This window comes from Harpia harpyja, chromosome Z (genome assembly GCF_026419915.1).
Source record: "Harpia harpyja isolate bHarHar1 chromosome Z, bHarHar1 primary haplotype, whole genome shotgun sequence".
Taxonomy (NCBI): Eukaryota; Metazoa; Chordata; class Aves; order Accipitriformes; family Accipitridae; genus Harpia; species Harpia harpyja.
In genome coordinates, this window is record NC_068969.1 from 116,073,921 (window position 1) to 116,096,645 (window position 22,725).

At 40.4% G+C, this 22,725-nt stretch overlaps 1 protein-coding gene across 8 annotated transcripts in view; it reads left to right on the forward strand.

Moving 5' to 3' along the window:
* Positions 1–22,725, forward strand: part of WDR7 (WD repeat domain 7) — a 150,310-nt gene that overhangs the window by 60,271 nt on the left and 67,314 nt on the right. For 6 of the 8 annotated variants that reach the window (XM_052778149.1, XM_052778148.1, XM_052778146.1 and 3 more), the window contains 2 exons: positions 18,772–18,807; positions 19,877–20,098. In XM_052778149.1, the coding sequence (XP_052634109.1) occupies positions 18,772–18,807; positions 19,877–20,098 (258 nt within the window). The remainder of the gene's footprint in view (positions 1–18,771; positions 18,808–19,876; positions 20,099–22,725) is intronic. The other 2 variants (XM_052778144.1, XM_052778150.1) reach the window with 1 other exon arrangement.

Sequence of the window (22,725 nt, forward strand, 5' to 3'; positions counted from 1 at the left end):
ATCGGTGACGTTTGGTATCGCTTGTGGTTGTAATAGGAATGCCAGGTTCTGGTTAAGACCTTATTGCTGATGGTGCTGCTACAATGAAAGATGACTCTTGCCATGAAGAGCTTATTCCAACCTCTGTTCTACTGACCTAGATAATACCGCCAGGCTCTTCAGCGATGCACTATGTGGAATTTTTCCATGGCAATCACATTTTGTAATGATAAACTTAGTCACGGTAGTATTGATAGTGACGCTTGCAAAGCACAAATCTGTTCCTGGTTCTAATTAAAGACCGATTTTTTTTAAACATTTTTCCCCCTTCCATGAACACTGGCATGTACAGCCACCTCAGCTGCAAAGACTATAGAAATATAGACTGCCTTGGTTTTGTAGATAAAAGGCTTTCAAAAATATGCCTCTGTGTTTAAGTTTGTTAAATCTGTGCCTGGACCGCTTCATGGAACTGTGCTTCACTCGGCAGCAAGCTCAGCCGAAGTGCTGCTGCAGTGCTTTGGTGGAAGAGGAGGTGTACGTTGGAATTAATCTGGACCTTCCTTTTGCTATGAAGCAATGGTGCCGTGTTCGTGTGTGCAAGGCAGATGCAAGCCCAAAGAGTTCTGCTAGAAGTTTTGTTCTAATTCTGAGAAATTTGGAGAAGTTTTACCTAAGTTGCAGGGCTCCCAGGAAGGGGGGGTTAGATGTCCTTGGAATGTCATTCCAACCTCAGGGAACAGATTTTGTGCCCCCTAATTGATTTGATTTACAAAATCTGTTGTTTGCTATTAAACAGTAAACAGTTTATGGTTTTCCTACACTTTGTTTTAACAGCTATGTGAAAATAAAATATCGGTGGGTGGGAAATCCAAGGCACAGACTGCTGTGCCCCCTCTTGTGCCTGCTCCTAGGGGATGACACTGCTCTGAGGAGCAGAAACCTAGCACCAACAACTTGCTTAAGCTGACTTGCTTGTAAAATGATAACACTCCAACAGGTGGCCTGACAGGTGACACTTAAATACACTGTTATTGGACCAATTATTCTTTTTGGTATTTCCATAAATAAAACCAGTAACTGATACATTTTCATTAAATTCTACTTGAGCCAACATAAACGTTTTATCATTTTGGGAAACACTGTGATATAGCATAGTCAATAGCTCCATCAGGATAGTGGGGAATTGAATTGAAATGCAATTTATTCCTCAGGATCTGTCATTCCAAAAAGCTTGGCCATAGGGTATGTGGACTGCTTTAGCTACAGAGATAAGGCTTACTATTTGATCCAGTCCATTTCCTTCTGCATGCTACTGTGACATGTTAGTGCACAGAATGGGAAGAAATAATGGTCAGCCTTCTCCTTGTCCCTTGGTGATCCCTTGCACAGAGAAAGACAGACCTGTTTGAAAACATCTTGTGGCAGGTTAAGGCAGTAAATAGGTGCTTTAAAAATACTCCTTGTTTAGCCGTGTAACCAAAATGAGTCTTAGTCAAGCACATGCTAACGTATGACTTCTGCATTGTACAGACACGATTACTTCTGATACGAGAGACTTCCAGCAGTTATAGTAGTGCACATACAAAAGTTTATATGGAAAATAAAATCTGGCAATGCTACTGATAAATGTCTGTCAACTTGAAAATTTACTCTTTTAAGTCTCTTCTTTCAATATTCACAAATCTATTTTGTGCATAATGACTAGTATTTTTTCAGCAATAATTATCCTTTAACTGGTAAAGTCAGAAGCAAGAAATATTGCTAGATTAACCCATATTCTAAACTTCAAAATAGCTCTTTAATCAGTGACAGTATTTGTCTGTGTTAAAGATTCAACAGTGTTAGGGCAGGGACTGTGTTTCTTGTGATTCATCTTGTACCTTACGCACCGTCGCTGCTGTTGAAGTGCAGCAGTACATGGAATGCATCTGCAAACATTTTTCACTTCCAGCATTTTCTCATATTTTGAGCACTTCTTATTTTACCTGCACTGTCTAAGCTTTCCGATTTTGGTACCATATGACTATTTGAAGTAGTTTTGAATTAGTTCCTAGGTGATGTATTATTATTCTCTGTGTGCTATTACAATTTTTTACTCAAAGGCTTACATGGTAACAGAAGAAAATATTTCAACAAATTGCAAACTGAAAGTTGTAGACAGTCATCTGTTAAGTCATGTACTATGCTTTTTTCTTTATTTTTTAATAATATAAGCTTCTGGACTACTTCGGTGGTTTCTCTTCATTCTCTTTCTTACTGCTGGAGCTGGACTTCAGTGAAGTGGGAGCGACAGGTGCCATTGCCCATTGCGTCCCTCCCGTTACCAGCCAGACTTCCACTGAAAATTTGGGGTGGAGTGGAGGTACACAACAAATGAAACCATCTGCCATCCCCAGCAAACAAGCCAGTGGCCCACTGTTCAGCACAATGAGGGTGCCAAAAGAGTCAGTCTCTGGACAAAGTTCCTGCTGGGTTTCTTTTAAGTAGGTTATCCTGAACCCGAGTACCTTCCACAAATCCTGTCACATATATTTTTGTATCTCTGAAGCCCACCATAGAGAGATCAAAGAAGCTTTTAATTTGTATTTAATCACTCATTGGAAAACCATCTACCATATCACGCACTGACTATTGTGTAAAACACCAGAAAAGTGAGGGTTTTATCATCTAAAGCAAACTTCATCCCTTTCAGATGCTAATTAAGAAAATAGAGAAAATACACAGTGACTCATCTCTGTCACATGGTCTGTTCTGTTACAATTAAAAATGGAATACGAATTCACAGACACAGGTTATTTAACATGTAAAAGTTAATTTTTAATGGAGTTTTCCTGTGTACTAACAGGAATTCTGAAGCACCTTGAGAAATGTGACAAATAGATAATTGTATACCCAGTTAATTGAGAATCTAGGTTCCTAGAATTTGTAATTAGCTATCTACAAGGAAGCATGAAATTATGGGTAAAATTCTGTTCCGTTTTTTTTTTTTTTTTTTAAGGGAACATAATTCATGTAAAAACACGGGTTTTTTTCAACAAAGCTGCATGTATTGGAAAAGATACGGGCATCTGCCAGTCAAGCAGATGTCGCCCAGTAAACGCCATTAAGAGCTCTGCTCTCTGTGAGGGTGTTATGGGCTTGACATCTGTCTGAATGGCATCTGTCAGCGTTGGGAGACTGCTACATGTATTCATTAAGGAAGTAGTAATTCAAGAAAACTGGTTTGTTTGGGTACTGGTGGGGTGTTTTCTAATTAACGGAGAAGCGTAGAGCAAAGCATTTGCGGAGTTGGGAGCTGTGGGCAGTGCTGAGTGCTGCAGGGTCCGTCCTCAGCCAGGCCTGGCAGCTGCAGCAGGAGCTGGGCAAGGGCTGCCGCAGAGCCCGATACGAACCGGGCTACCAGCGTGCCTTTAGTTGTAACGTTTATGTTGATTTAGAAGTAACTGACACTTCAAAAATGACTGTCGATTTAAAAAAAAAAAATAAGTAAAAGTGCCTTGGCTGAAAAAGTTAGCAAACTTGAATAAAAATTTCAACGTTATCTACTTAACAAAAGGCAATATACATAGGTTTTAAGCTCCAACTTGGATTGCAGCATTGTTAAATATCTTTGTCCTCTGTGGGAGGCAACATCGGTTTTTCTTCAGCTTGTGAGCCACGGACCTGAAAACAGGAAAAACCTGGGCACCTGGCCACGTGTGCCAGCTTCACGTTGTTCAGCAGCTGGTTGTCTGCCAGCTGGAAGGTGTCATCTCGGGGAGCTGCTTCGGAAAGGGTGTGCACAACTCTGATTGCAGTTACCCGTCTGCTGCGGGGTTTGTGGAGTTACGGACTAGCAGTGAAAGCTGCTGGGGACAGCCTGGCCTCTCTTCCTGCCTCCCACGAGGGCAGCGAATCCGCTGAGCGTAAAAACCTGGCAGAGCTGCCATGTCTACAGGGTGGATGTTTCCGTGTGTTAATTAAGTTTAGCATTCTCTCTATACCTATGTATTTACACTGTGTCGTACTAATTTACGGGCCAGAACTTAATCACAGGAGCAAGTAACTTTTCAAATTTTAAAGTATTTACTTCATCTATCACATATTTCAGTGGAATCAGTATATTACATGGAAGCCATATTTGCAGACGGTGCGGTTTTGAATAAAGATGGTATTAAATATTGATTTTTTTAGTGTAGCACAAGAAGCGGTCTTTAACATGCATTCATCTACAAATGCTTGCTTTTGTATTTGAAAACATAACTTTTTTCATTTAGTTTTGTAAACTTTCTGGTATCTATAATTACTTGGTGATACAGAGCTTAGTACTAAACTTCGCATAATGTGTCTAAGTAGTATCAGTCCTTACACAGTCTTATTTTGTGTGTGAAAGTGGGAAGTCGGCATCAATGTGTGCTTTATACGTCAGTACTTTGTGAAAATCGATCTGGGACTCTTGTCTGAAATTCTTTTGTTGTTTTGGTGGCAGATGTCTTCTTCCAGCGCTGCGCAGTCTCCTTTTGTGCTGCAGTTACTCTGAAAAACCGTATTAACTTGGGAAAAGTTAGTTCTCTTTGTCTTAGACAAACATGTATACCTTAATTGTATTCTTCTGTCAGTGACATTAGGCAGAGACGCTTCGGTGTTGATGTTTTCCTTAACTCAATCAAAGACTTTTGAAAGATAGTTACAGTCAAAATTATTTAGAGTAATTTCTTCAGGTGTAGAAGTGGAGTTTTAAAGAGGCACAGGCTATAAAAGCAATGTATTGAAGCACAGTTTTTCTAGTGTTCTTGCAAGTCCTCATTTTTTGTGTTCTTTTTATTCTGTTATGCCTCCTTTTTGGTTAGCATTGCAACCAAAAGCTTCGTAAGTCTCATACTTCCTGGGTTTTCTTTTTTCATTCTAATAATAGTGTAATGGCATTAAAGTATGAGGCAGGAATATGCTTAAATTTCTATATGATGTTTTCTTCAATGGTTGAGGCACATGAGCGTATAAGCAGTTTCTGTTTTCTGTCATTGCTGGGCAATGCATTTGGGACATAGCAAGGCTACCAGCTTTGCTACAGTTCTTAGCCAGCTTCTTTACAGCTGCTGTTTTGCAAAAAAAAAAAAAAGTCTATGTTGTCATGTTTGTCTTAGATTTGAAGAGTTCCTTCCGAGGCACAGCAAGCCTTTGTGTTTTAATGTTCGACGGGAGTTTTACTCCCTGCATGGTAGCGGGCAGGGAAGTTCCTTGCAACGCGTGCCACAGCCCTAGCAAGAAGTGCAGCAGCTCTGAGGCCTTTGGTAAAACACAGCTAATGCAGGTAACGCTACCCCAGTGCTGGCTTTGGGACGTGTGACAGCATTGGTACAGCTCCGTCTAATGTCCAGCATTTCAGAAAGGTGTGTGGTGACAAACATCTCAGATTTCCCTTAATCCACCTCAGTAAGTTTAAGCGTGATTGCACGTGCTAAATATAACAGTGCTGGCAAGGTGTAAGTGTCTTGGGATGTTAGCTTTAATCATGGACCAAATGCTTTAAGAAGCTGTTCTGCTGCTAATGTGCATAGTATCCGTGGCTTTCGGCAGTATTTTCTTGTGTAAATTAACCATTTCCACATGGAATACAGTTCTTATGAGTGTTGGCATAAGAACTACTGGAGTCTAGGAATTTCATGTGGAGATGACTTTCCCAGAAGCTTGTGCTGGCTATTATTACATGAATCATTTACTTGATGACCAATATATTGTTAAATATAACATACAACTTCAAGGTTTCCTTTAGTCTTGAAGCAACTTCTAAAATCGGGAAGGGTTTTTTTTGTTTAACTTTACTGGACATCTGTAGTTTGAGATCACTGTCTACTGTTTTATGCAACAGGTGAGCTGTTTTCCATCTGTAATCCAGTAAGTTCATTACAGAAGATGAATTTACTGCATCAACAGCAGTAATAACAATTCTGAAATGGCTGTGTTTGTTACGTAGATATCTAAATGCTATTGCCCTGAGGTTATACGAATTCCCGAGGCAATGAAGTAGTGACGTAAAGCAAAGACCTGAAACCTCTGTGCTTTTTTAATTTACGTTTTTGGACTCGCTTGTGAAAATTGACATAGAAGTTAAATAAGGTTTAAAACGTCAAGCCACAATTTCATTTATAATTATATATTGCTTATTAAAAGAACCAAACATGGGCAGAGTTTACTTGTGTGGGTACAGAACATCTCTATAACTCAGAGTTAAACTGCTGGTGCGTTAGGGTCTGCTTTGATTCGTGAAGGAAAAGATAAGGTCTGCATGGATCCAGTGGTCTCCTCATCCGTGGGTTCATATGCCTTCATATGTCATCTGAACACTTTCTATAACCCTGACAATATGTAGACTACATTTCTTGGGGTAATCCTTTCAGAGGTCCCCACTTCATCAGTTTAAAACACATTTGCTCTGTGTACTGCTCTTGTGACTTTAATGCCCTATCACCTTCTCTGACCTATTTTCCTTCTCAAAAATATCAGGTGTTGTCTCAGCACTAAGTCTATGTTTGACTTAAAAAAAAGAAGAAAATATTTCTCTGTGTTGACATCCCAGAACTAGCTACAGGTATCCAGTAGCACAATAACTGGCTGCGCAGAAATTGTTGACCAGGTAATTGTTTGTGATAGCAGGACTGTGGTCTGTACCAGTCTGCATGGTATGCCAGGATGAGATCATAAATATGTGCCGTAAAACCCCCATCCTTCACCTTCCTGCCCAAGGAAAGTCTTGAGTGGTCACCTGGACGTAGCGAGTAGCTGTTGCATCTCATTTGCCATAAACATTCATCTTTCTTGCATGAATCAAAGTGCTCTGTGGAAGCTCTGCTTCTCTCTCCAGAAAATCCTCCTGGCCCGTCTCTCTTCATGCCGTGTAATGAGCTGCACTGCTCAGAGCAAGCAGGAGGTAGTCATAACAGCACGAGCCCGGCAGATTGGCTCATGCCTGCAGGACTGTCCTGGGCTTCGCTTCCCGTGCTCTCCATGCCACAGCCTGCGGCCAGCCTCTCCTCTCCTCTTCTCCAGCCCTGCAGAGCCTGAGTAGTCGCTGGAGCAGTGGCCTCTTCTTCCAGAGCTCCAGCTGGACTTTCCTCATGACATGGGACAGCTTGATTAAATGCAGGTGTGAAATGAGAGATTTAGTTGTAACCACATCTTTTCCTTACACCTGGTCTCTTCCAGTGCTGGAAGAGCAAACTTTTCACACATGTAGTTTTGGTTACTTTTTTCCATCATTGGCAGATCTTTTTCACTACTTCTCAATGATTCTTTGAAGGTTTTTTTAGCTACGCGTAATTCTTCAGTTTTTATATGCAAACCACACTTCTTCACGCAAGTTTTGCAGGACCTGATGATAGGAAGAACATAAAACATGGAGTGTTTTGACTGAGGCCAATGTTAAGTGGGTAAGGGAGCCATTATCACAATTTCAGTTTGTGAATCTTCCCCCAGGGTGAAAGGAGCAATGAAAAACAAAAGCTGTACAAGGGACCAGGCTGACATTTAGAGCAATGAACAGTGGGTACCAATCTGTACCTTGAGGCTCCTGATTTTGGCGTTCTGAATTTCCTTCCCTACCTCTTTCCAGTAACTCAAGGCAATTAGGGTCCTGGGTTGTCCTTCAGGTACCTAAAACACATGATGTGAATTCCCCCAGGCTGTCTTTCTCTGTGAGTAGGATTTGAAGGGAAGGAGAATACCTAGTCAGCATCTTGCATCATTTAACAAGTGAAGAATTGCAGCTGGTTGGACTATTAACATTTGAACGCATCTTCTTGTAGTTAGTTACAAAAAGAGAAATTTTGTCCGTTCACTTATGATAATTCTAGACTTTACTATTCTGTGGGGGTGTGTGTATATATATGTATGCCTTGTCTTAAGAAACCAGCTGGACCCTCTTCATGGTTAACTGTGTATTTTAAGCATAGGGTTAGTCACAGCAAAGTTAGAGAATGTTATTCTTAAAATTAATTAGTTCTGCTGATACATTTTAAAAATGGCATTTCCGTAGTTTGTGTTGCAGTTTTTCTAGGTAGATCAATGAAAAAACTTTTAAGTTCTGAAGACCCATTCCTGTGGGTACTGTCCAATGTCATTTTATTCTAAACAAAATTATTTTTCATGAAGACAGAGGTCTAGTATGAAATTTGTAGCAGTTTTTTGTAACACACTTTAATAGCAGCTGGTTTTATAGCATTTTACAGCATTTTTCTATACCTTCTGGTTAGTCAGGTTTTCAAGCTAGCAGGTTCAAAACATCAGTTATCTACATAGTATATGAAAAACCTGATGGAAGATTAAAAAAAAAATAATAGCAATGCCTTGTTGTATTGGAAATTGCTTATTTTCACATTTCAGCTGTAGTTTGGACAGCTGTAACTATTCGAAAGTAAAATATAATGTAAACATATTGACCTGTATTAAAAGATATAATTTCGAGAGTACTACTTATATGCAAAAACTTTAATTTTACCTACTTACGCAAGAGAGAGGATGATTAAAGTTCATACACTTCATTCTTTTACCAGTCTTTGCACTTTGATAAATAAATAGATCATCTAAGATTCAATAGGCCAATTGCAGCATATAATAGCTATTCAGAGGCAATTAAACTGCCTTTTTTCATGCTGGCATGTGAGCGTGCCCTTTCACAACCTTCGACTTGATTTGTGGTGATTCAAAATTAACTTAAAAGTCTTGTTTGCTGACAGCTTAAAGCTTAATTGACTGAAAGCCAAATAGAGTGTGTTCTGTATTCAGCAGTGGAGCCCTCGATAAAGCCGTGTGTAAATCGCACGTGCTGAAAGGCAGCGCCGGGTCCCTCTCTGCCTGTACCAGGGTGGGAACTGCTTCGCAGGGTCGTGCATCGCACCAGCTCGGCCCTGGGGTTCCCCGGCCCTGGGGCTCCCCGGCCGCGGCGGAGGGTCTTCAGCTTCTGCAGGGCCGGTGCGGTTCTGGTACTGCCCCAGGGCTTCCTCCCTCCCTGCTGCCGCTCCTTGCTCCCGTGCAAACCTGCACCTGCCTTTTGAAGAGATGCTGTTTTTCCAGTTTCTAGCTGTATCAGATGAAAGCGAATCAGAAAATGAGAATTGCCTCTTGTTGCTTTCGCCGTTTGATTAAAATGATCCCACGGAAAAGTAAAGTCTCCTATAGTTTAAATAAAACTTGTTTAAGTATTAAAGAATGTTGGTCTAAAGACTCTCTATTTTGCTAAACAAGCAACAAATAAATATTAAAATGTGTTGCACATTTTAATTCAATGGAATTCCTTTCCATCTGTAGGCATGGGGCAGGAACTGAAATGTGTTTGTGTACCTATACTGTCATACCAGGACATACCTGGAGTGCAAAGGCTGTATGGGAAGGCTCTGGAACAGTGCTGAAAAGTACCTCCCAACGCAGAGGTTTGGGGTTTTTTTTGTTGGGTTTTGGAGGGGGTGGCAGGGAGGGTAAGTTGGGGCAAAAAATTCCTGATGAAAGTTACCCCCATCTTAGTCTAAATTCTCTCTGTTACGCTGCTAAAAGCTTTCCTTTTCCCCCGAATATTGCCGTATAGAAAAACCTGCTTTGTTGTGGGGTGCTGCTCAGCACTACCCGTTGTTCTTGCGCCACGATTTACTAAGTGCAGGTTTGGTGCCTTTGCAGCTGTAGGTTCCCCCTGCCCCTCCCAGTGATGGCTGATGCAAAGCATCATAGGAGGTGCCTGCAAATAAATATTTGACAGTGATTTTTTTGTGTTACAGAATGTTCTTAAGGATGTATTAAATCATTTCAAATTAAATAATGTCTTTAAGCAGTGGGAATGTATTTTAGTCTGTCAAAATCAGAAAGGTCTTAAAAGCAAAATACCTTAAATTGTCAGACATGATATGATGGATACATCACAAAAATACAATGGCACCTCACGTGTTTTCTCCTGTAAGTTCTTAAATTTCTGTTCACATGCAAGTCAAATTTTAATATGTAAAAGTTAAAGAACGTGGGTTCTGATATTGCTCTATTTCTTATTGATTTCTTGGCAAATCATAGCTATCTAATTTCTTCTGCCTTCCTATTGATTTCCAATAGGAACAACATCTTTTTCATAAAGCATCAAAAAAGTTGCCATTTGGTTTCAAAATGACTATAATTTAAAATAGCTTTACTCTTATGTTCCTTTCAATAAAATAATAATCATACTTCAGAATGTGAAGTCCAGATTTGTACTGGTTTTATTGGAGTCTTACCTGTATCTAGAGAGATCTGGAACTCAACAATAAATTTATTTAATTGTCTCTTATTAACAGCTTATTAAGTGCTGTTGAAAAAATAATAAAATCTCATGTTTACATTTATCTGGGTTTAGTTATGTGCAAACTGGTTACTTTTAATACAAATGTTAGTAATACAGTCTTTCACTGGTCTGTAATATTTGGTTTTTCTGATGGAATTACAAGATATGTATAATTTAATGGTAGAGTTATTTAAATGCTCAGAGTTGTCATACATTTAGAAAGCTGCAAGACAGACATCACACTGTAATTTTCATAAGGCTGCTGGGCTCGTGGAAAATGTGCTTTTCTACATAGCGTAAGTACTTTTTGCAGCCACCATTCTAATCTGTGGCAGTTTACTGGAATTTTCTCTTCTGCTGTGCCATTCCTTTTATGACGGAATATTTCACTGTGCTGCAGCATCTGGGAACACAAAATGGGTGAGGATGCTGCTTCCTTGCAGGGCTGAGAGCAGGGAAATAGTCAAAGACAAAATGGATTCTCTGCTGTTCAGTTGGGGAAATATCAGGTACATTTTATTCAGTGCGACTTGCTGTTTTTAAAGCACTGAGTTAATGCATCAAAACTTCTCTTGTTAGAAGTGACATTAAAGTGATTATAATCAAAATTTTGAAAAGGTGTGACGAACATTTAAAATGCTTTTATTTATGACTTATTTATGTAGACAGTTATGAAGAGAAATACAGATTTCTGGAAATTGCAGCACAAGACTACATCTAAAAACTGAAACGGCAAGGTTGGGGGATGATTAGTACTTACATAGCTGACATCTGTGGCTTTCGGATGTGGTATGAAACAATCAAATGTCACTGGTAAAATTTATTCTCAAGTAAATAAATACTTCGGGCTATATGGCATATAATAGAATTAAATTAGTTTAAGATGATGATTGCTTAGTCAAGCTTGTTGGTGAAAATGCATACTGAAGAAAACAGCTCATTTTTTTGCTTGCTTTTTGAAAGCAAACAGATGTTTTCAGCACAGAGTTCACAAAGCATTGGTGAAAAAAGGAAGGTTTATTGCTAAGAGGAAACGGGTTAACCTCTATGCCTGTATATTCCAAAGATGAAATTTATCATTGTTTTCCTTGCTTCAGGTATTCAGTAACTATTAAATCTCTTGGGTTTTTATTAGTATGTTACAGATGGACAGTGACTGACATTAGCAACCTTAGTATTTGCAGTTACATAGATGAAACCAGTTTGCTGCTAGTTTCATATAGCTTCGTTATAAAGTAATAATTGGCACTCAAGTCAATGTTTCCTACTGCAAAAAAAGTTGCAGCGAGGCCAGATAAGAATATATAACTGTATGAAAGTAATTAATACATGTCATCTGTCACTAGCTTTAATCTGAATGCGTGAAGCAGCCCGGGATTTAGGCAATGCTGTTCGGCTTTTCCAAGGTACAGAATGTTTTTGGCAAATCCTAAGCGTGTGGGTAAACACAGAGAGCCGTACTACACATTTGTCTTGTTGCAAGAGAAAGCCAAGTGACTTAAACGCTCATTTGTAAAATTTTTAGGGCGTGCTTGGTGGATGAAATAGGCTTGGCAGGCTGGGAGGTGTGCGAGCACTGTGTTCGTGGAGGAGCGGTCGTTTCCAGGCGTGCTGGACCAAGGCAGCGCGTTGTTGAGGAGTGGTGCAACCATCCCGAAGCGCTAATGAGCACGGGGGGGCTGCACTAATGCCTAGTGGATACCGAACAAGTTCAGGCGTTGAGCTTTTTAGGAAGAATGAATGATGGCTAATGATTATTTAATGACAGATCTCTGGGCTGAAAGGCACTTAGCACTCAGTGTGTACTGCAAAGCCTATTTCTCAGAGCTTCCGACAGGTTTATTTGGTCTCACCTTGAGTAGAGCAGTGCTGTATTGATTTCATTGGTGTGGGTTTAAACACACTATTGGCTTAAAATAGCACCACCTATGCAGAAGAAAATCAGTGTCTTAACCCTTAAGGCTGCCAGTAGCTACTATGTAATGCTTTGATGGGAGGCTAACAGATTCCTGGCAGGTTTCGTTATCCTGAAAACTACCATTTTTAATTAACAAATACATTGCCATTTTTCAGTAGCGCATGTTTCAGTGTAGCGTGTGGATAAACTATGGGGATTTACATGTGGACTCTGACCTCCCCGGGTGTCTGACCCGAGGTCATCGGTGGGGTCAGACCCTTTGATTTGAGATAGGGTCTTAAATGAAAGATTTAAGGAAGAGGAACTTTTTTTTTTTTTTCAATTTTTTAAAATCTTTTGGTGGCTGCAATGGTCTTTTCTAAAAATAATATTCTATACTCACCTAATAAATGTTATTATTCACCATGAGAGGTTTTATAATTCTTCTGTCTTTTGAAGTTGCTGCAGCTGGCTACCTGCACGAAACCATATTACTGGCGTCACACAGGGAATACATTATCAAAAAGTAAACCAGAAAATGTCCTGCCTTTAATAATACAAAGCTATGTGATTTACTGATACTTAGTTATTAAACTTGTCTGTTGTAAGATGTCCTATGAAATATTAAAAAAATAAGGTTTAAACATTTCCAGTCTTTACAGTAGTAACACAGCTCCATTATTTCAAATACCTTGCTGTGGACACGAGAAGAAAATAGCGAGACAGGCATTATCAAATAAATCAGCTCAGTGTACCAACAGGGAGGAGACCTTTGGGGGGAGGAAAACCAAAACAAAACAAAGCCCCCCAAAACCAGCTCTTGTTTTTATTCCAGAGCAGTTATTTTGCTCATCCTTACCTAATTTATTTTCAAGTGGTTTTATCAAGTCCTCTTTCACTATCTAAACACATATATATCTCTTTTTAAAACATATGTACCTTATCAATGAGAATAATAGAAACGTGCAGGAAACTTTCACAAAAGGTATTGGTTTTTTTCTTATGTGGCTCCCTTCCCGTGTCTAATAGTTTTTAGCAGATACCTTTATAAAACATGAGAAAGCAATTTAATTTAAAAATACTAGTTGTTATGATGCTAAGATGCCTGTACTTCTTTTTTTGAGTAAATTTTAATTCAAACAGTGTGAATTTCAACTATATATGGATAATGCTACAGTGTAGTTTGGTTTTAATCTTTTATAGTTCTCATCTCAATTATAGGAATAGTAAAAAGATTGATTACAAAATGTGTTATGTCTTAGTGAGCAAGCTACTGTTTGAAATCTGTGTTTGATTCTCCCTCCCATATGTGTTTCCTGGAACAGCCCAACATGAAGTGCTATGAAAACAGCGAACATGAAAATGGTAAAAAATGCTTAATAACCATAGAAGATAAGTATTATGATTCAGAGTTAGCAATCACAGATAATCTCTTTAACCACTGTATTGCCAGATTTCTGTGTTGTGCTCAACTGACATATATTGACTGTCATGGTGGCAGTCAAGTCGGAAGATATTTTTTTTAATGTGGGAGGAGAAAAGAAATTAGTTTCACAAAATATGGGAGCTTTCAGTCTGCACTCATGTAAATCTCATAAATATGTTGAAGACTACAGAATTGCTCTGGCGTAGAAGCGGTAAGGATCACAACTTCAGGAATGTGTCAGTTTTCCCTATTTGCAGATATTTTGTCACTATCAATGAACAAAAGACCAAAAATAGAAATAAGTTGCTCCAAAGAAAAAAGCTTTCTATACTTGCCTTTGTTGTAAGTGGTAGGAGAATGAATGTGTACGATAAACCTTCACCAAGGTAGCTTTAACTTTGGCACACACTTGGCAGCACTCGGTGGCATATTTCACCCAGGTACGTGTCCTTTCACAATTGTTCTTTATACGTTATTTTATCAGAAGAGGTCTTTCCGTGGTATTTAGCACTGTCTTTAGTACAAGCATTCTGAGTGCGTGTAGTGACTGAGGAAATAAGGAAATACATTGTGAGAAGTTACTGTCTTGGGGGTGGGCTGACAGGGCTTTCCTGGGAGAAGTTCCCGAGCTTCCCATTGCTGTTGGCACTTCCAGGCAGGAACTTCAGCTCCTGTGTAGAGGCTGTGCACAGCAGAAAGGAGTCAAAGAAAAGGTAGGCTTAGACACAGATTTATTTTTCCTTCTGTTGCACCAAATTTTCTCATGTGTGTTGCATTTACACTCTGATAGTAGGAACAAATAATAATTAAGCAAATGTAACTTGAACTACCAGAAGTGTATTTAGCAAAGACCACTTGTAAGCAAAAGACCCGCATCCAAAACCCACACTGTCTTTTGGGGGTTCTGAGGTGTGGTGGTGGTGGTGGTTTGGTTTGGGTTTTGTTGTTGCTGCTGCTGTTGTTACTGTCATGGGAAGGTGCTTAATTTTCTTAAAAACTAAGGTGGTTATTCCAGACTAAGCCAAACTGTAGAGGTGTGAAGAGACTGTATGGAGTCACTTAATATTTTGTAGTAACACATTGAGAGTGAGGTGTCAGGAACTCAGTCAGGTGAGATGGGTCCGAGCCCCGGCTGCCGCCTGTCCCGGCCCAGAGCATCCCTCGCCGTTTGCCCTGCTGGGCTCACGGGGACCCTTCTCTGCTGTGCCGGTGGAGGGAGCTGTGTATATAGGAATGGCTGCACTTTCAAGCAATCAAAATACTTTTAATAATGCGAGGTTAGTAATGAGTAACCACGGTTTTCATAAGGTTAGATAAAATAGATTGTTTCCTGTCTTTCTACATTTTCCTCGTGGTCACTTTCTGTTATTGTTATTTCTTCATAATATTTTTTTCAGTTCTGATTTATTGTGAACTCTCCAGCTTTATAAGCTTTCAGGAGGTGCTGAAATTACTGTAATTATTCATCTGTGTATAATCTGAAAAACTAGAAATGTAGGCAAACCCATAGCATGGCTTTGACTGGTTTAAGAATCCTGAACAATTAAAGGTAAGGATAAGTATCTCTCATAGGCACATTTAGTATACAGTTTTCTTAAATTCTTTTGCTATTTCCATTTTAGTTCACAAGCAGAGCATTATGTAAATTTATTTACTGTAAGAAAATAGTGCAATTGACATGAAGAAATATTTTAAATTATTGACAGTCAAGATGAATCTAAGCAAAATTGCATTCTCCCCCTGTAGCTCTTGTGCATTCTTTTATCATATCCCATCTGGTACAGAAAAATGATTACAGTTGCAAATGTGAACAGTTTCAGTGGTTGTTGCCAATAAGTTCAGTCTCTACCACATTTTGGTGTGTGTTTGCTTCCTCCCTGGCATCTGATGGAAGGACTATGAGGATTCTCTGAATTTAACTAACTATGTATTTTTTTCAAGCCTGAAAAAGAGAGAGGAAAAAGAAGGATGGATGGAAATCCTTATCCCAACCTGCCCAGTTACAAACCTCCCCTTCATAAATAAACAGAAAACTTGTCAGAAGAAATGCAGAGAGAGACCTGGCAGACAGGACGGAAAAGTGATGATGCTTTCCATGGAGTTCAGTTTGCAAGCTTTCATCTATAGATAGTGAATTCTGACTGTGTGCATTCAGTGCTGGGAAATAATGAGCTGTGACAAAAATTGAGAGGGCTTTAGTTGTCGGTTTTCTTTGTACCCTTAAAAAAACAGATTGGGATGCAAGGTCTGAGTTCTCTACCACATTTGATGCAAAGTATGTTTGTGGCCTTGAGCAAATTATTTTATTAATTTCAAATATATATTTTCAAAATTTTATATATATTAACGGGCTTACCGCTGCCGAAAGCCTGCAGACCCTTGCTCTGGTGTACCTGGCGCCGTATTTGAGCTCAGATGAGGATTCTCTCTTGGCTGTCGGAGCATATGGAAATGGGGCTACTGCAACATCTTTCCTAGGTTTTTTCACTTTAAAGAATTTTATGCACATTAAATGTTGTGACTAAATCTCAGTGATTACGCTTTCATTTAAATCATAAGATGCAATTACAACCCTGTAATTAATTGTGTTGGGTTGTCATTCACCACGCTGTGGCTGGGTGGCTCTCCGTGTCGGTGGCCGTTTGATGGAGCAGGGCTGGGCATGGTTTTGGTGGACTGGGGCCGCCGGAGGCCACCCTTCTGTGCTCAGAACCACCACGGCAGCACCATGGGTTCAGACGGTATGTTTGATAGTAATAAATGGGTCTGGCACCTACTTCTGCGATGCTTTAATACCTAATACAATACGGGAGTACCATCAGTATGCGCCTAATAGCAGATATGAAGTATCTGGTAGCAGTCCATCTCTCATAAAACCGCCTCAGCTTTAATTCAAATCCATTGATTCCTATTCCAGTTAAACCTGGAGAACTTAATTTGTCTTTTAATCCTTTTATTGTAAGCTAGGATAAAATTAATTTTACTCAAGAACTGTGCAAAGCCAATTAATGTGATCTTTAGAGTTATTTAGTAAAGTGGTTCAAACTGTTAAATTTATCCTGACCTCATGGCTGTACTCTCTGACTGCTTTTTAAATGAAGTAATCAATATCTCACAGCCTTTTAAATAATTTAAACTTCTGAAATATTTTACCTATATTTTAAAGACTTCATAAATATGCTTTGCACTATCTGTAAAGCTGTCTCCTCTAAGCAGTTGTGGATGTTTAATTCCCAAAAACAGAGATATTTTGAAATATTTAATAAGGTCATTTTGTCTAAAGAAAACCCAGCTGGGTAAGCGCCCAGACGCGATAGGTTTCTCTTTTGGTGTGTGGATCTGGAAGTGTGTTATTTTTACAACTAAAATGTAGAACGTTTTTGTCCTTTCACCAGTGTAGCTTCTGTTTTCCACATAGAGCTATTTGAGGTTATTAATTTTCTTACTGTGATAGGGTGATCAACCGTCCTGTCAAGAAAATGGATCTGTGTGTCACCCTTTAGCATGATTAAATGGAGGCACGTCGCTGTGAGAAAATACCAAATTTTCATGAGACAAATGCAACTGTAGAAAGCACTACTTTTATAGACATTATTTCATTTTAAAATCTCCCAAATGGCTGCCAGTTTATTTGGAGGAAATCATTACAATTAATTGTGTGTTTCTGCTAGTAATTAAAAAAAAAAAAAAGAAAAAGTAAATGCAAAAATATTTAAGGGGGTTTTTTTCCCCTCTCATCTGGAGGTTTCAGGGAGGAATGTTACTGGGAGGAGGGTTGGGATTTTGTTGTTTTGGGGGTTTTTTGATTTGGGGGGGGTGTTTGTTGGGTTGTTTTTGTTTTGGTTTGGTTTTTGGTTTTTTTAGTTTCTTGGGTTTGTTGGTTTGAGGTAGAAAATCCTGTGCTGCAGCAGCGAGCAGGATAAAGACCATCCCATGCCAGATTGCTAATGAAACACTCTAAGAATATTTCCCACCCTGTTCTGGTTGGAATTCATTGTTTGGTTAACAAAGAGTTATCTCCTCGACATCTGGGTGCTGGAGTCGCGGGGTCAGCGGTAGGAATTAGCTCAGCTGCGAGTCTACGCCGAGCGCACAGCACCGTGCCGCTGCAGGCCCGGGAGTTTTCCTGCTGGATCCCGTATTAATTGCGGACGAAACGCATCATCGCGTGCTGCGCAACGGCAGCGCTCCCGGCCGGCCGCGGGATGAGGGAGGCGCGGGTTGAGATGGAGCTTGCGGATGCCCGCCGGTTTGGTGTTGGCTGTTTAAAGTTGCCTCGCCAAAGTTCTGCCGAGCCAGGCCTATAATTCGAAGGATGCTCTTGAAATCCGTCCTTCGGGACCTAGCGAAGGGTTAACTTCATATTGCTGTAATCAAATGAAAGGCGGGCGGGGGGGAGGGCGCATCGCGCCGAGTGCCCCCGCGGTTTAATTTCCTACTGGAAGCAGCACATGTGTTCGCTCTTCCTTTCTTCCTCGCCTGGGAGCCGTGGCCGGCGCGGGCGGCGTGGCCGGGGTCAGCGCCTCGCCTATTGATCAGCATCCCGCCGTCCCCTGCTCCAGCATCTGCTCCGCTGCCTGCTCCCCGCGCCTGCTGCAGCACATTAGAATAGAAATCCATAACCAGAGCTGTGCTCATCCAAGCAGGGGAAGAAACTAAATTAAATGGTATAAAACAATCTTGGATCAGGAGTTTGTGCCAATTCATCTTGATCTAAGATGTCACGCCGGGCTCTGTCTGAGCACCTGGGCGAGAGGCGGCCGCGGGGAGCCGGGAGGGAGCCGCCATCAGTCATTCGCAGCGATGCCCTTTGGCGGGGGGCACCCCAGGAAACGGGGTGTGCTGGGCCACGCTGTGCGCGGCCGTGCGGGAGCTGCCGCGCACCCGCCTGCGGCCCTCGGGCGCCGGGGACGGGAGGCTGCGGCAAGGTGTAACGCGCAAACGGACCATATGCAAATGTTGATGAGAAACTGGTGTCTGCAGATGGCGCGAGTGGGATAAGCCATTGCTAAGCAATTAAAACTGTTATATTTTTTGCTTTGGCTGTTACAGCCCGTTTTCATCCTTCTTCCTCTGAAGGCAGTTACTATTGATTTTTTTTTTTTTTTTTTTTTCCCCTCCCCTACTACCATTGTTAAGCTTTCTGTTGTTTTTCTCTCCCTTTTGGCTGGCACATCGCTGTCACAGCCGCAGCCTGGTTGCCTGAACGAGGATGGTCTTCTAACACAGGTTCTAAAATTTGGTTAGCTTTCTCGTAGGTGATTTTTCGTTTCCTGTCGAGCTGTGTGAATGCCATTAGCAGAGAGAGATGTACAGTGTGACTCGCTAATTCACCCTTCATTAATCCACAAGCCCGATAAGTCTCGTTCAGTGCCAGGTGGTGCCTTCCGACTTCTTGGCAAAGGTTTAACAGTGGATTAAGACACCGTTATTTTTGTAGAATATATGGTAGGGCATTTCCTAGTATGCTGTGAATTAGTATTATAGGTAAAAGTGAACTGTACTTGTCAGAGTAAATGAATATGGTATTTTCATTCCAGTCAATTTCTTGTAAGGTTTTGTTTCTTTACTCCAAAAAAAAAAACCTTCATCTGCTTAGTGAAATTCAAAGTCTCTGGGCTATATTAGACTAACAATGTAAATTTCAGTTTTATTTAAAATTCATAATACAGTGAGGTTTTTTCACTGTTTTTAAGAATGTTTGTTAAAATACCATGTGTAACATTTTAGTGTACAAAATAGTAGTTTGGTTTAATGCATATACTGTTATGCTAAAATTTAGTAAGAATCTGAATGTGATGATGCATCCTAAAACAAAAAGATGCTTTTGTTTAATACAAATAAGTTATCCTAAAAATCTCCCTTCTTTTAAAAAAAAAAAAATTACAACTTGTTATGCAAATTTAAAATTAACAGGAAGCAAACCAAAAATCACCTTTTATAAAAACTAGACAAACAGAATTCCACAGATCTTTTAAAAACTGTGAAATGAGACAGTTTTCTGGTGGCTCTTTTTTCTCCATGAGATCTTGACAGTTTTTGAAGGGTGGGTTTCACTGAAGACAGACCTTGCAATAGGTGGTATTTAGACTTTTGTCATGCGTTGTAGGTTTTGAAAAGTAAAACGGAATCATCTCCACCAGCCGAAAATCCTGGTAAGGGCAGTAACTGTCCTGAAGACATGATTTAAGTTAAACAGAAACCTCTTTTATTTTCTCTGGGAAACACAATGTTGTTTGGAGTATTAAAGAACAGCCCCGCTTTTGATTTTTGTCATATTTCTTACTTTTCATTTTAGGTTGTCTGTCTGGCCTCCCACAAATGAAAAAAATATCGACGTCCTATGAAGAGAGACGGAAGCAAGCCACGGCCATTGTCCTGCTGGGGGTGATTGGGGCAGAATTTGGAGCTGAAATCGAACCTCCGAAACTTCTCACTCGGCCACGTAGTTCCAGTCAAATTCCCGAGGGATTTGGGTTGACTAGCGGTGGATCAAATTATTCCTTGGCGAGGCACACATGTGAGTAACCCAGGATACTCTTTTCCCTTGCTCTGGTGTTTGGGGCAGGGGGGTGGGGAGGAAGGGGTGTTATTTACATTTCAGTACAGACTGATTCATTTAAAATATCCTTCAGTGGAAAAGGTAAAGATTAGATATTTTAAACGTACAATAAGCAACACCATAATAAGAGGTTGCCAAGAAATTGGCGCGGAGCGAGCGAGTGGAATGGGGTGGTGGAGCTGGTGACTGGTGATGGGGTTTGCAGTGGTGCTGCTGGGAGGGAGGCCCCGACTGCGCTCGGTGCTTCCCGGCATTGGCCAGCTCTTCTGCTGAAATTCTGACATCCTTTATTCTCCTCCCAGTTAAACCAAAACACTTGCATTAAAGACTGCATTTATGTATGTAATTCTTTCTTTCTTTTTTTTTTTTTTTTTTTTTTATCCCAAAAACATTCCTTGGGCTGGTAGAGAGAGAGGGAGGAGACTGTCAGCACTACTCCTGACTCTTCCATTGACTAATCCTCTTTTTCAGCACTTGGCTAGGTCTTGTTCTTGGTGGAGTCATTCCCCCCGTAACTGAGCAGTGGCAAGTTTTCTTACTTCACACACATACATTTTGGGGATGTGGAACAATAGGCTACAGAAAAACATACTTGGTGATAAGGAGCAATGAGGGCGGGGGAAGCGTGCAAGATGTCTGATGTAAAAATCAGACACAAATGAATTTAATAGAAAATGGTGGAATTAAAAGTGTGCTGTATAAAGTGTTACTTTCTGGTCCTGTATCAAAATTAGTACTGCAGTGTTGCTGGAATTATCCTTCGTATGGAGAGTAAATGTGATCTTACCAGAGATGGTTACATATCTGTGCATTGACTATTCAATGTTAATAGTGCAAAATCCACTAGAAGCAAATGCAAGTACAGTGCCCTGGGTTCATGCAATTATTTTAGCCAGGTTCCTGAGCATGCTGGTATTTGTTTTATGTGGAGTCTGGCAAAAGTCCCCTTTGTCATCTCTGCAAGATCTCTGTAGCACTACAGGCTCATTGCCGGTATTGCTTGAAAAAACATCCACTCTCTGGTTAGCTTTAAAATTATTCCACAGCAGTGGATTTCTCCTCTTGCACTTGTTCAGTCTTCACCTGATGCCCAAGTCCCTTTGAGGAGAAGTCAAAAAAACAAATAATTGAAAAGCAGCGTATTGTCTCAACTCAAAGCTATTACAGGGAGAGGACTGGTAGTAATGATAAAAGAGGAGGACTGTCCTTCCGTCGGGAGCCCTGGTTACATGAGCTGTACACGCTTACTTCCAAAGTGCACTGTTCAGCGCATCAAACCTGCTAATGATTTGGAGGAGCTGATTGTCTCACAGAGCAGTATTCTGTCTCTTTAGCACAAGAAGTCTTGAAGGCCTTGTGTGCCACAGCATGACTGAGGACATGCTTTGTGTTGGTTTCGTTACTTGTGTTTCTGCTTGCTTGTACTGGAGAGTCGTCTCACTCCCAGGGTTTGTATTAGGCAACAAAGACTTCTTGTCAGAAAAGGTGCAAAACTCATTCTGGTTTTTTCCAAGTCATTTTTTACTCCAGCTCATTTTCCTATAAAATATGCAGATAATGAGTTTCATAATGATGATAAATTTTATATTTTTGTTTTAATGAAGTGCAGGGAAAGTGCTGCCTTTTTAGTTACACAGTAATGTAATACTGTAACAATAATAGATAAATACAGCTTTATTACTGTACTAATAGATTAAACTTATTGTAGACTATTCCCTTCTGCTGAGGACTGTTAGTATGGGATGGTTTGCACCCATGCTGATAAATTCACTTAGCCTCCAGAAAAGGTGGTGGTGTGCACCTCCAGAAAAGGTGGGGAATGGTCCATTGCCCACGCAGCCCCAAGCCATGCCCTGGAGTTGCGTGGGAGGGTGTTAGCTGGCACACAACAGCACTGAGCTAGCAGGCATTTCAACTGAATTGTAGAAGAACGTGTTCAGAAGCTCAGGAACATCGTGGAGCACCGCTTAAGTCACTGGTATAGGCACAGCCTCCATCTTCCACACAGTAGATGGCTGAAATTCATCTTCCATGAAGCGTGGTGCTTCTTCCACTGATTGTTTTTTTTTGGAAGGCAAAGCAAAGGCTGGTTGAGAGAGCGCACATGCAACACAGTGCTCACATCTGCAACATGTGCAGTCCTGGTTGTGACAGTGTGGAAATGTAGGGTTGGCTATGCAGCACTTCACAAACCAAGTTGTAAGTCTGAGAATCCTAGAGAAAGGTCTGTCATTTTTTTCAGCTGACATCTTCATATAACTCATTTGTAGATCCACTGCTTTAGTAAACAGGACTATTCTGTCAGCCCTTTGCAAACTGAAATAAAAAGTCTGACAGTTCTCTGCTTCCTCTTCTTTTACAGTTTCTTGCACATATACGGAACTCTGCTTTAAATACTTGTATTTTTTATTTTTTTTTTTAAACTGGGGTTATTGGGGGGTTATTTTGTGTCTTTATTTGTTTTCTCATGTGTTCTGCGTTGTTGCCCATTTTAAGTTTCTAAGCTATTTGTCCCTTCAAAAGGAATCAGGAAATGAAAGGATGGAGGAGACTTTCCCATGTCTCTGAATGAGCCAGCACAAGGG